At 39.7% G+C, this 14,502-nt stretch overlaps 1 protein-coding gene across 1 annotated transcript in view; it reads right to left on the bottom strand.

Annotated features, from left to right (window-relative positions):
- The window catches only part of LOC121865656 (ecdysone-induced protein 78C-like), a 49,827-nt gene extending 35,764 nt beyond the window's left edge, over positions 1–14,063 (bottom strand). The window contains exon 1 of the mRNA XM_042365182.1: positions 13,042–14,063. Coding sequence (XP_042221116.1) covers positions 13,042–13,468 — 427 coding nt within the window. The 5' untranslated portion in view covers positions 13,469–14,063. The remainder of the gene's footprint in view (positions 1–13,041) is intronic.
- Positions 14,064–14,502: the final 439 nt, after the last annotated feature.

Below are 14,502 nucleotides of genomic sequence, written 5' to 3'. Positions count from 1 at the left end.
GAAATACAGAGAGAGAGAGAGAAAAAAAAATAAGAAAAATGAATATATCTTTAACTCTCTCTATGAGTATTGGTAAATGTGAACACAATTCATTGCAGGGATCATTGCACAACTCTCTTGCACGTCCGGCACTTCAACAAGAGAGAGAGAGACGGAGAAGGGGGGGGGGGAGGGAGAAGGGAGAGAAGGGAAGCGTCGTACCCAAATTATAGCGAAATCTAAAGGTTATTTATCAATGTTTTTAAATCCTCAACTAAATCTTAATATCCTGCCTATAAGAAACATTTAATGAAGCGTGATATTTTTTATTTGTTGTCTAATCTACACTTAAATGTTAACTGCAATGTCTTGGAGGGTCTAAGAAGAGATAATATAATCTATTTTATATACATCAACTATGAGAAAAAAAATTACACCGAAAGTTTAATTTACCACACGTATGTTTCAGCTAAGTCTAAAATCTAGATAAACTGATTGGAAAATATATAAAAAATTATTGAAAGTCTAATTTATGACACGTATGGTTCAGCTAAGTCTAAAATCTAGATATACTGACCATGAATGAAAGCTATTTTATAACTGTTACGTTCCAGCTAAATCTGAGTGCATTGACTTCGAAAAGGGCAGAGAGCTGAGAGCTACGTGGAGGCGCTAGTGCTCAGTAATAATGAAAATAAGCCTCGTTTACCTTGTGTTTAGAATGACTGACTCATGCTGGTATCTGCTTGTAATGTCATCATGTTAAACACAACAGCTCTAAGAATCCGCTCTGAGGGGCTTAAAGGGGTAATAATAGTCACAGTTGCTTTGGTCTATTGATTTAGTGCTTCATCTACCAGGGTTTATTAAGCACCGTTCACTAGGTCTTAGTTTTAAGTGCTTCATCTACCATGGTTTATTAAGCACCGTTCACTAGGTCTTAGTTTTAAGTGCTTCATCTACCAGGGTTTATTAAGCACCGTTCACTAGGTCTTAGTTTTAAGTGCTTCATCTACCAGGGTTTATTAAGCACCGTTCACTAGGTCGTAGGTTTAAATTCTTCATCTACCAGGGTTTATTAAACACCGTTCACTAGGTCTTCGGTTTAAGTGCTTCATCTACCAGGGTTATGAAGCACCGTTCACTAAGTCTTGGTATTTTTCTAGATATCGAAATAGCAACGACGACAAACAATAAATCAAAGCAGCTTAACCAAGGGGCCAGTCATACACCCGCAGAGCATAGTGAGATAAAAAAAAAAAACTCCCCCATACGAAAATGTTGTCAGTCAGATTGTTGGGAAAATCGTGCAGTTCGGAGTAATATTGAAAGTCATCAAAGTAGTATTTTGACTTAAGTAGGGTAATCTTGGAAAATATTTAATACCCATATTTTTGACGAGTTTATATACTTTTTGTGCTTCAAACTATCTGAAAATATGTTTTTTCATAAGTAAATTCTAAGTAGTTTTAATTATCATTAACATTTGTGTGTATTAGCGTGTATTAGTGTGTGTGTGTGTGTGTGTGTGTGTGTGTGTGTGTGTGTGTGTGTGTGTGTGTGTGTGTGTGTGTGTGTGTGTGTGTGTGTGTGTGTGTGTGTGTGTGTGTGTGTGTGTGTGTGTGTGTGTGTGTGTGTGTGAACAAAATGTTAAGACAGCAATAGAAGACGTCAACAAGCTTCACATCAGGTAGAATTAAATACCGTTTGTTTGGAGCGTTTTAGTGACGCAAGAAAAATAAATAGAATTAACTGATAGAAGTGTTGAAGATAATGAAGAGAAAACACACACAAAAGACTATCTTCAACGGTACTTGTTCTTGATGTAACTTCATTAATGGTACAGTCAAGTGATATAATATTTACTTCAAGTAACTAGCATCGTAAACACATTCAATCTGTCTGGGAGGAATTGCTTTTACTTCCATATAACGAGCGGTTTTTTTGTTGTTGTTTTTTACATGTAATGATATATAATTTTCTTAAGATTACATAAATTATCTCAATTATAATCCAAAAGTGTATTATTATTATCAATTTCAACAGTTCCTTTTAATAATTTTTCTATACATGCAAATTTAACTTCCTTCTTTTTATATGTACTGCTATTTAGTCATCTCGGTCGTTCTGTCATCTATGTTCTATAAAAAAGGTGTATTATTTGACGAAAGAAAATAATGATAATCAAATAAAAGCTACGAAAGAGAGAACAAACAAAAGTATACTCACTCAAACCGGATTCTGATTAAGACTCGCCAAAAAAAAATACCCCTTGGGCTCCACTCACTCACATACCTGCAACAGTAGAGAGAGAGAGAGATAGAGAGAGAGAGTTAGTTAACCATGCATGATAATACCGTTTAAAAGTCTGGTACAACACATCTGTTATATATATATCTAACTATATATCAATACCTAACAACACAACGTCAATAAATAATATACTATAGAAATACCTAAAGGATATAGGTATTTTAAGTTTAGGTTTAAAAATATAGTTTATCACAGTTGTTTAGAAAAGGTTTATATTATCGAAGTGTGTGTTGGTTGGTTTCAGTGATATAATTACAGGTTATAATAAAGTAGTACCACAGGTTACTCGGTACCCGGGTCCTGGCTACTGAACCCTGAGATAATGGTTCCAGTGGCCTTTCAGGGTATTTTTATCCATATATTCATGTTTATGGTAAGTATTCCTACTCCACATTTGCTGTTAAAACATAATATGAATTCAAGTTCATCGTAAGTAGAATGGTCAGTGTGGGGAGGAAAAATAACTGGATTGAGAAGAATGTCGACTTTTTTAAAACCTGATTATGTTACTTAATTGACAATTTACACGTGTAGCTTATTAATCATTCTAATCATTCTAGAGATAACCGAGACTTAAAATGATCACCAAACGCTCGACTCATCTGCGAGGAATGTCGACCTATCTGAGTCCTATTTCGTAATTTATTCAAATGATTCCTACGGTGCATGAACTAGCTAAATCAGAAGAGTAACAGCTGATAACCATTCCACACGTTAAAGAGACTCATTGTGGTCAACAAACAAGCACAGGGGAGAGGATTGTGAAGAATGTCGTCTTGCTCAGCGCTGGATAACTACTTGAGAGAGTTGAAGTTCCCTGAGACCAGCCAGCACCAGCCAACACTCGACTTCACTGTCAAGGAGCTCATGGTTGTGAGTCCCACTGCAGCCACCTTGTGTACTCGACTCTAGTGTCACTACTTCTTAACGCCAGATGTGCTGTTGTTGCTGTAGTACTATTCTTTATTTTAATAAGTCAACACAAGATCATTCTGTCGTATGATATTGTGAGTTATGAGGTTTATAAAAAAAACTTGCTGGACTAATTATCGCACTTCTCTTTATCTTCATGTTAATAAAACATTCTATTTACACGAGAAAAAACCCACAAATTAATTAATAGCATTTTCAAGAGACTTTCGTTTGGGTGAGGAGAAAAAAAATCACTGTGTGCATACCTCACAAGCTATCGTCATAAGACTAAAATAAACGATACCGTCACTGCACTTCCTTTCTCAGGGGAAAAATAAACCCTTGACAAACCACTTTTTAGCATGGTAGTCGGGGCGCAGGAAGCCCTCAAGCACCTGGGCTGCCTGGACCTTCTCCAGCCACTAGGCGACCAGCTCAGTGCCATGCCAGAATCCCTCTTTGGGTTCCTTCACACTATGTCTAATTGGGCCATTATTATAGTGTGTGTGTGTGTGTGTCTGGGTACCTGCAGGAACACACAGACACAGGCATTTCGAGACAAATATATACATACACAATACATTCATACATTTATTTACTGAAGAGACACACGTACAAATAAATACGCACACAAGTACACAAACATATCTAGAGAAATAGACATACGATCACAGAAACCCACACCTACATATATGATACTCTGTGTATATTATATGTACCGTTGTATAATGAGTTATTGTAAAGTAACACCAACTAATATAACACTATACCATCGACCACTGTACCACTATATCATCGACCACTGTAACACTATATCATCGACCACTGTAACACTATATCATCGACCACTGTAACACTATATCATCGACCACTGTACCACTATATCATCGACCACTGTAACACTATATAATCGATCACTGTAACACTATATCATCGACCACTGTAACACTATATCATCGACCACTGTACCACTATATCACCAACCACTGTAACACTATATCATCGACCACTGTAACACTATATCATCGACCACTGTAACACTATATCATCGACCACTGTACCAATATATCATCGACCACTGCACCACTATATAATTCTTCAGAGTACATTCTATGAAAATTACAGCAACAAGTACGAGTAAATATTCTTCACATTATATTCACGACCAGAAAGAAGAAGGAAAAAAAACGCAGAATGAGATGGTGTTTTTTTTTACCTTACGTGCGAGTACAAGAGAATAAATTAAGTGATAAATGACTCTACACGTTTATCCCGACACACCTGACTGCATTTCAACTCGTATGTAAAACTGTGTTGCATATTTCTTGTGTTGTAATAATAAGATTCTTCACATGTCTGTTTTTCTTCTATTCTGGTAACTATTTTTAGTGATGTATGAGAGAGAGAGTTTGTATATGTTAATTTCTGTATTGAAAGTATTTGTTAGACCAAAGTGTATACATGCGTGTTTGAATATGTAAAGTCTGTGTATGGATATCCGTGTGTGTGTGTGTGTGTGTGTGTGTGTGTGTGTTTGACGTATAAGTACAGGTGCGAACGTGTGTGTATGTGTATATGTCTGTGTGTATGTGTGTGTGTGTGTGTGTGTGAGCTGTGGAGGTCATTCACCACGTCTATCGAGAACCGTCCGTCTAGGATATTGTCAGTCTCTGTTATACTGTCCATTCTACTGTTGTACTGTCCGTTATACTGTCCATTCTACTGTTGTACTGTCCGTTATACTGTCCATTCTACTGTTATACTGTACTGTCCGTTATACTGTCCATTCTACTGTTATACTGTCCATTCTACTGTTGTACTGTCTGTTATACTGTTGTACTGTCCGTTCTACTGTTGTACTGTCCGTTCTACTGTTGTACTGTCCGTTCTACTGTTGTACTGTCCGTTCTACTGTTATACTGTCCGTTCTACTGTTGTACTGTCCGTTCTACTGTTATACTGTCCGTTCTACTGTTGTACTGTCCGTTATACTACCCATTGTAATACATTAACATACCCAAAAAATCCTTTAAAAATAATCTCACAAATGTACACAATAAAATAAAATATAACCACGAATTAAATGAGAATATAAGTAAAAAAAAATAATCAAGAGAAATCTAAATAAAAATGATAATCAAATACATACGTGAAAAGAAAACTAAAACAATAATAAAATAAGTAGAATTATAAATGAATAAATAGAACCATACTGCGTTAGAAGGAATGGATCAGGTTTCAGAAAAGTTGTTTAAAATGTATAAAGAAAAACAATTACGGATTTTAATAAAAACAACATGAACGGTTCGGGATATAAAGTTACCCAGCTTATTTCACCTTAAGAATAACCATCCAAACGTCAACCTAACATAGCTTAACCTAATCTAATCTAACCCCCAGGTAGCGTTAGGGTATTTAGATAGATAGATAGATAGATAGATAGATAGATAGAAGATGGAGTGAGTGGGAAAAATAACACACACACACACACACACACACACACACACACACACACACACACACACACACACACACACACACACAATATCTTCCATGCCGACTGAGTATTTGTACAAAACTCAACAAATTGCTTCGACAAATTATTTTCAGTAAAAGTAACGTAAAATAAAGAAATAAAGATATATTATAAGAGAGAAACAGACAGAGAAACAAACGAACAGAGACAGGTAGTCCTAAAATAGACGGAAAATAGACGGACTGACAGAGATAAAGAGTTTAAGGTAGAAAGAGAAAACGAGGGATGGAGATAAATAAAGAGACATAGATAAACATAATAGACATATTTATAAAGACCGAGAGAGAGAGAGAGAGAGAGAGAGAGAGAGAGGAGGTGTACACACTTGGTATTCATGGAGGATATGCTCTGCCCTGAGGCGAAGATTAAAAGGTAGCTGGAAACTCTACCTCCTTCAGTTACCAACAACCAAATATCCCACAGACCAACCAACCTCTTGAAAGACCTGCAACAAACAAAGGTCTTTTCTATGACCTTAAGGAGATATTTTCCCCATGATTAGGAACGAAGAAAAACTCAAATTTCCTTAATTTTTTCCTAATTCTTAAAATACATTGCAAATCTGGAATTCAGACTCATAAAACAGAGGTAATAAAAATTCATAAATTACATCGTTGGACACCCCCTTCCTAGCCATTTGTAAAACGAGCTGGAGCAAGAAGGTGCTAAACACCCAGGTATTATTATGTCGGTTTATATATCCGGTGGTCGTGTACTTAGCGCCCGTATCGTTGTCCGGCGATCACGTCTCTCCTCCCACCTTTCTCACACATACGAGGGGCAATAAATGTTTTTACCTGAGATGGCAAAAATTGTCGTCCTTGGAAAAATTTTTGATTTTTTCTTCAATGATTTTCCCCCTTTTTGTGACACACACATTCATATGCCATTACAGTGATAGGAAATCTGTGCTATAATCTTCGTTTTAGTTCTCTTTAAAGTAATTTATTTGCACGTTTTTATTACTACGTGAATAACAATGAAGATAGTGAATTATTTTACCGTAGTGAATAGCGATGTTAGTTCTCTATATCTGGGAAAGTTGTACGTGTGTATTTGTGATGAAATATATAATTTGTTATGGAATGCTGACACGAGTTTTAGATTATCGAGTATTTTCCTCCTAGAATTTTTTGATCTATCACACACACACACACACACACACACACACACACACACACACACACACACACACCTTTCTAAATCCTCGAATGTAATTATATCTCTGTGAAGACAAACATGAAATATTAAACAAAAATAAACAATTCCATTTATCCAAAATCCCTCCCAAGGAAAAAATTACTCAATTCTTTTCCAAACCAGTATTGCATTGCTCAAACTTGTGTGTATGTGTATATATATATATATATATAAATATTTACCCCGTGTGAATACCTCCAATGAATGATGTTCCTTACCTCTAGGGACGGTACAATGTTCCCTAATGGCAAGATATAAAAAGAGTGGATTCCCCGTAACAAACACAGTAGGAAACGTCTTTCATAATTTGTGAAAGTTGTTAGTCTTGTACAGAAAATTTGACTCAGTGAACGATACTTTAAGATTCTAGTCGTTGAAATACCTCTATACACCACACACAAAAATAATGATACTTTTCCTAAGATTCTAAAAAGGTTTTATTTTGTGTAGTAACTCTGACTCAGTGAATGGTGCTTTAAGGCCCTAGTAGTTGAACCATGTAAATACAATCAGAGGTCAGATCTGAGGTTCGAAGTTGCCACAATACTGTTTTTCGAACCCGTGTGTGTGTGTGTGTGTGTGTGTGTGTGTGTGTGTGTGTGTGTGTGTGTGTGTGTGTATTTGTGTGTGTATTTGTGTGTGTGTGTGTGTATTTGTGTGTGTGTGTGTGTGTATTTGTGTGTGTGTGTGTATGGTGTGTGACTAAAAATCCAGAATTAATGTTAGGTCTTAAACACCAGAACAAGACACACATATAAACAGTATAAATATCAAAGCAAATTAAATCATCACCTCAACACACCTTTACCTCTCATAATTAAGTCCGTAGATGCATATACGAACCGACTTATAACATTTAATTGATATAATAATACGATATATGTGATTAAACTCTTACGTATATAATTATCAAAATGAAGATGGATTTGAGCGATATATAACGATAAACGAAACATTGAACCAGTTGCTTATTTCTGTCGTATTAAATCGCATCATCTATCTTAGTCTCTGTCACTCGTTAAATATATTTCCATTACTTTTTATTTTGTGTTTATTATTTCGTTATTCTCAATGTTGAAAATTAATCGCTAGTTTTCCTTATGTTATTTCAATAATTCAGTGTTACCGGAACCAAATGCAAACATACGAACTTAACATCATTGCCAAAAATCCCAACTAATTATATGAATCAATATCAGATAATTCATGCCATCAGATATTTCTTTATAAACACTAAAAAATATGGTAAAACATTTGTAAACATACCAATTCATCCTATTCTCACATAGTTGCCAATACAGCAGTTAATAATACCTTGCTTCTCCCCCAAAGTGTTGCCAGATCCCCACCGTACGCATACCCAGAGGACCATTTACCTGACGTTCACCTATAACAGAGACGGCGACAGATCTGGTACACCTGGTTGGAACTCCCAGTCGAGTCTCAGAACACCTTTAGAGAACAATTAAGGATTTTGACCCTAATTTCCTCCACTGATTTGGGTGAATTTAGTATATTTTCTCTTTGGCTTTAACACTTTTTGTTTTAATTTTAGTCCTTATTCGCACTGGTAATATGAGCTATATTGGGATAGTATTAACAGCTAAATCTATTTCTTTGAGGCTTATTAGATATACGGAATTCTGGGCGTTATTTCCTCTATTAATGTGGCCTATTTTACGTTGATAGAATTTTAAGTAGGGAAGGTCTTAGAAAACAGTGAACTTAGCCCTTGTTTTGATTTTAACGAGTACAGGTAAGAGTTCTATTTTTCCTGTCCAAGTTTTAAGCCGGAACTGAGGTGGGTTGTGGTGATGGTGGTTGTGTTGGTTCAAGTAGACCTTTATCAGAGCCACACGTATGGGAGTGACTGATTAGGCAGAGATACAGGAGATATTGTGTCGTGTGTGTGTGTGTGTGTGTGTGTGTGTAAATATAGTGCATGTTAGTAGTCGTGTTCCTAGTCTTGTTAAGTAAGGTTTGTGTTCGTGAGTGTGTGTGTGTGTGTGTGTGTGTGTGTGTGTGGTCGCGGGCCACTGTGTCGGCCTCTGTAAGCGTGTGTGTGTGTGTGTGTGTGTGTGTGTGTGTGTGTGTGTGTGTGTGTGTGTGTGTGTGTGTGTGTGTATGTGTGCGTGTGTGTGTGTGTAGTCCGAATTAAACATAACATCAATTCACATACAGACACACCAGGATGAGCATCACCTCACTGCGCCATTAACATACGAAGATCAACCACTGACATAAACACACGCTGCCACTCTCCCCCCTCACCAGCGTAAACAAGACGTAGAGAAAATAGATATTAATCAATCAACGACTAGCTCTTTCCATCCCATATCCTGACCACAAACTCAGGTAAGATTCAAAGGTAGGCATGGAGGTATAGGGGGAAGGGGTAGGGGAGGCTTTTCTTATGGATTTGAGGTTGGGGGAAGGGGTATTGGAGGACTAAGGAGGGGGGGGATGATGGGGGGTTGATGGTGGTGAGGGCAATAGGAGAGAGGTGAGGGTTAAGGGGAGGGGACAGGAGGAGGTGAGGGGTAGGGGATGGGATGAGAAGGGTTGGGTACGTGTCCCCTGGGGTTGACCTGACATGCCCACACTTCCTCGCTAGCAGTGTCTTGGTACATCATGACCAGGGAACTTATAAGGTTTGGGTTGCATGGTCAAATGGGGCCCCAGTTTTCATAGGTCCCAATACGAATACATCCAGCTAGGGCCTCAGTACGAATACGTCCAATTAGACCCCATTAAGGATACGTTCAATTAGGCTCCAAACTTAACCTCTCCTAATATAACGTAATCCACATATCCCAACTTGATCTGACCTGACCTGACATAGCACCTCAAATCCTAACTTTATTTAACCTAACCTAACCTAACCTAACCCACTATACCTTAAAACTCTAACCTAATGTAACCAAATCTAACCTAACTTAACCTGAAATCCCCCTAAGGTCTGAAACAACATAATAATGAACCTAAATGCACATGGTTAGGTAAGGGTTGGTTAGAATAGATTGACAAAGGCTAGATTCGGTTAGATTTGGTTAAGTTAGGTTAAGGTTAGGTTGGATTAGTAAAAGCAGAGTCGGTGTAGATAAAGTTCTGTTAGGGACTGACTTTGGGACTATAGGGGCTTGGGGCCGTTTGACCACCATTCAAGCTTCATTCCCAGGGCTGCTACTCAGTAATAATGAGATGTTCTGGGGGCTACTGCGAACTTAGGACTACTAAATGGTGGAGGCTCTTGAGTGATAGGGGCTACTGTTTGCTGGGGTTACTTACTGCTTGGGGCTACTAGGTGCAGGGGTTACTTACTGCTTGGGGCTACTAAGTGCTGGGGTTACTTACTGCTTGAGGCTACTAGGTGCTGGGGTTACTTACTGTTTGAGGCTACTGAGTGCTGGGGTTACTTATTGCTTGGGGCTACTTAGAGCTTGGGGCTATATAGTATTAGGAGCGACTGAATGCTGGAGCTAATGTGTGCTGGGGGCTATTGAGCGCTGGAGGTTATCGCATGCTTGGGGACACCGAGTGCTTGGGGTTACTGAGCGCTAAGGGCTACTGAGTGCTTGGGGCTACTGTGTGCTTGGGGCTACTGTTGGCTAGAGGTTGCAGAGTGCTAGGGAATCATGAGTGTCTTGTGATGTAGTACTACCGGTCGACCAGGTTGTCATTCTACCAGTCGACCATGCTGTCATTCTACCGGTCGACCAGGTTGTCATTCTACCAGTCGACCATGCTGTCATTCTACCAGTCTACCAGGCTCTAATATCAGTCTACCAGGCTCTAGTACCAGTCTACCAGGCTTTAATACTAGTCCACCAGGCTCTAATACGACCAGTCTACCAGGCTCTAATATCAGTCTACCAGGCTCTAATATCAGTCTACCAGGCTCTAGTACCAGTCTACCAGGCTCTAATACTAGTCTATCAGGCTCTAATAAGGACCAGTCTACCAGGCTCCAATACCAGTCTACCAGGCTCTAATACCAGTCTACCAGGCAACAGTACTAAGAGTGGACGAGTCAGCCGGGCAGGGAGGGAGAGCAGTGGGGGCCATTGACTTCACGTAAAATACATCCAAGACAAAAACTTGATATTATCTCTCCTCCTTACACAAGAGACTCTCTCTCTCTCTCTCTTTCTCTCCCTCTCTCTCACTAACAAAAAAAGCTGGCATCTCCTGTCGTTAGTTAATCTCTCTTTCTCTCTCATTTTCCTCCTTTGAATTAATCTATCTTAAAAAAAATACATATCATCTCGTAATCTCTCTCTCATTTCATTCTCTTTAAATATATCTCTCTATTTCTCATGCAGAAGCTCGCTCTATACGTAAAAGAAAAAACACAAAAGCAATGAAGAGAGAACAGGAAGGAGATATATCTACAACCTATCGATTTAGGGAGGGACCACAATGCACGTTCTCTTAAGCCTTTCCCTCCTTTACTGACTATCTTCAGAAACAACAAATGCATCCTACCTCTCTACCCCTCCTACCCCTTCATCCCTCCCTCCCTCCTACCACCTGGAAACATATTTACACGAGAAGCAACCCTAGTGTAACGTAATCGCTAGACGAGAACCACCCTTGTGTAACGAAATCAGAGGGGTGAAAATAGCGACGTCACTTTCAGTTTCGTTAAGCCTGTGTTTTGTTGAGTACGTCGGTGCTCGAATGCTGTACCGTTCAGTTGCCAATTGGGGATTTAAATATCTTTTATTTTCTTTTTTTACATGTAATATATCTTTTATTTTATACGAATTATCCTTATTTTTTTCTTATATTTTTTATTAGATTTTTTGAGGATTAGTTTATAGGGGTAGTTTTTTTTTATTGTTTTATTTTATTACAATAGTGAGATATGTTAGACGAAAATACAGGGGGATAGAGTCGAGCATGCAGTCAGCCATCCCGACGAGTGAACCATAGGGGGTTGGTATTGGTATGAGCGTTCGAAAAATACCCACAACACCGAACACTTACCATAAACAAACCAAATCGAACACAAACACAACAATCACTTGCAATAGTATTCGATCAAGATTATAATACAGTATATTAAAAAAAAGGGTATATTGACGAGGATTGAAACAGGGAGAAGGTATGTGTACGATAGTCAATGAAATGCCATGAAATATTTTGAAACAGTGAAAAATGCCAAAATACACCCCTGCACGTACCATACTTAAGCAAACGTTAATAGGTGAGGCGATTAATAGCCTAACTAAGACAGGCTTTATGGACGAAACAGACCTTGGCATCAGCTGGGGATATCACTCGTACTTACCGTGTGGGTTATGACCAGCTCTGACCAGAAACATGTTCTAAGCTATTTGGTGGATTGCCGTGAGAGAGAGAGAAAATAAATGAGGGAACTGTGAGGAACCATGATTCGCATTTTTTTTTCTTGACGAAACAATTTTTTTCACGTCCTTGCTAATGAAGGAATAATGAACAAACAAACAATTTGATTTTGCATTAACAGTTCATGTTTAATTTCATCATGAAATGAAAAAGAAAAAAAGAAACATTCATTATCTTTTCTTTGTAATGATTACCAGAAGAAATGCCGTAATGAAATGTTAACACAGAAACACTGATAACAACATATGCATTTATATACATTGAAAAAAATTACCATGTCAAGGTACACAATGTAATTAGATTAATATATTTATACCCACGATAGTAATTACTACTTTCTAATGCCTTACAACACTCAGGTTCCTTTGTAATTATATATCTGTAAACAACACAACATAAAGGAGAACCTATTTTAAGAGGCAGGTGTGCAGGACGCCCCGGAGTTAGTGGACTACAGCTTAAAAAAACAATATAAAGCTTATATTAATGGTCTAAGGTCAGGAGATGTATGGTTACTGAAGATAGAATAAGCAATTGAAATGATAGCGAGAGGTGTAAGAAGCATAGAGAAAGAAATGATAAGTGGGAGATAAGGAGAGACAATAGAAAAGATAGAATGACGTAAGAGGTGATAACAGTGAGGGAAATGAATAACAGTTCTTGGAAGACAATAAAGAAAGAAGCAGGAAGGACCATGATTGATGAAACTGCACCAGTGAAACAAATTGTACCTGTCTTTATAACGATGGGTGCCTTGAGTAGCTGTGTGGTGGTGTTGTGGGCGTGCATGAGGCCGGGTGAGGGCGAGGGCAGAGGGGAGATGAGGGTGGGCGTGGAGGCCGGGCTGAGGCTACTGGTAGAGTCCTGGGCGTAGGGCTGCGCCGTGTCTGAGAAAGATGTGTACTTGGACTCCTCGGTGGTGAAGGGCGAGTACTCAGCCGACGGAGAGAAGAGGGAGTCGGGAGCCACTGAATCGAATGTCCGCTCATCGAACTCCTCCTTCTTGATGACTACGGGAGATGGAGACGTCGAGGCGTCAAAGAACGAGAGGTTAAAGTCTGTGTTGGTGTCGAAAGTGACCTCAGGATTCGTGACCTTAACCTCGGCAACGCCTGAACCTAAATTCCCCAGACTCTGGTCGATCTTGAAGACATCCATGTTGACGGAGCCGAAGTTTGCCCTCGGGTCTTTCAGTGTGTTTTTCACCTTTCCTTTCCTGGTTGTACTTCGTCAGCGTCTCCTTCAGCGTCTGAGTATAGTATATGACCTCCTGATGGTGGGGAGTGTGAATGCCCCCGCAGTAAAATTATCACCTTGTGTTTTGTGTCATGCCTGAGTCCTGGGTCGTCGGAGAGCCAACACTGGTCACACCACCTTCAGCGTCGTCCTCAGGTAGCCGGACAACATGGGCCACAGCAGTGTCTGTCTACCAAGCCCTAGCCACTGGACGTATCCATCTTTATCCACTGCACAACGACTAAACAAATAGTCTTTACTAGACAGAACCGAGAGAATTGTATCTTTTTTTTAACAAGCTTAGAGACACAAACACGTCATGGGTTTCTTTTTGTTGGTCCTGCTACAGCGCCTGCTCAGTATTCCGCGCGGCAGGTCGTCAAGAGAATGCCCAGCCGGGTGTTGGGGGGGCAGCAGCGGCAGCGTGAGCAGAGACGCGTCTTGCCACAAAGTTCACCACAGCGGCGACGACAACACACACACCGTCGGACGTTCGTGCTCGTCCACACTACACTACCGACTGACGATCCGCATCGTCGAGACACACCTGAAGTTTTTACCAAGTCCCGTTGGCTGGGGGGGCGGTAGTAGAGGAGGAGGAGGGGCGGCGGGAAGGAGGCAGATTCACCCCCCTACCCTCCTCCTCCCTCCCTCCCACTTTTACCTCCACCTCCCTAGTTCTTGGGTCAATGAACGGGACGAGGGGGGACTAACTCACGGAGATCTCTCACCTCGGGGCACCTCACCTGTTACTTCCTTGTCTCAGGTGTCGTTTATTAATTGATAGATATTTTAGATTTAATCTCTGGACAATGTTTAAATACATCTTAAAAATCGGGAAGGTACCCATCGCCTCCTTCCCTCCCGCCCCCGCCCCCCACCCCCTCCCAGCACCTCACACCCGTTCGCTGAGGGAGAGAGGGGGGAGACGGGCACTAGATAGGAGGGGGGTGGGG

Source organism: Homarus americanus, unplaced genomic scaffold (genome assembly GCF_018991925.1).
Source record: "Homarus americanus isolate GMGI-L3 unplaced genomic scaffold, GMGI_Hamer_2.0 scaffold38595, whole genome shotgun sequence".
In the NCBI taxonomy this organism is placed as follows: Eukaryota; Metazoa; Arthropoda; class Malacostraca; order Decapoda; family Nephropidae; genus Homarus; species Homarus americanus.
Note: the sequence above shows the minus strand (reverse complement) of the source record. Positions and strands in the feature narration are given on the sequence as shown.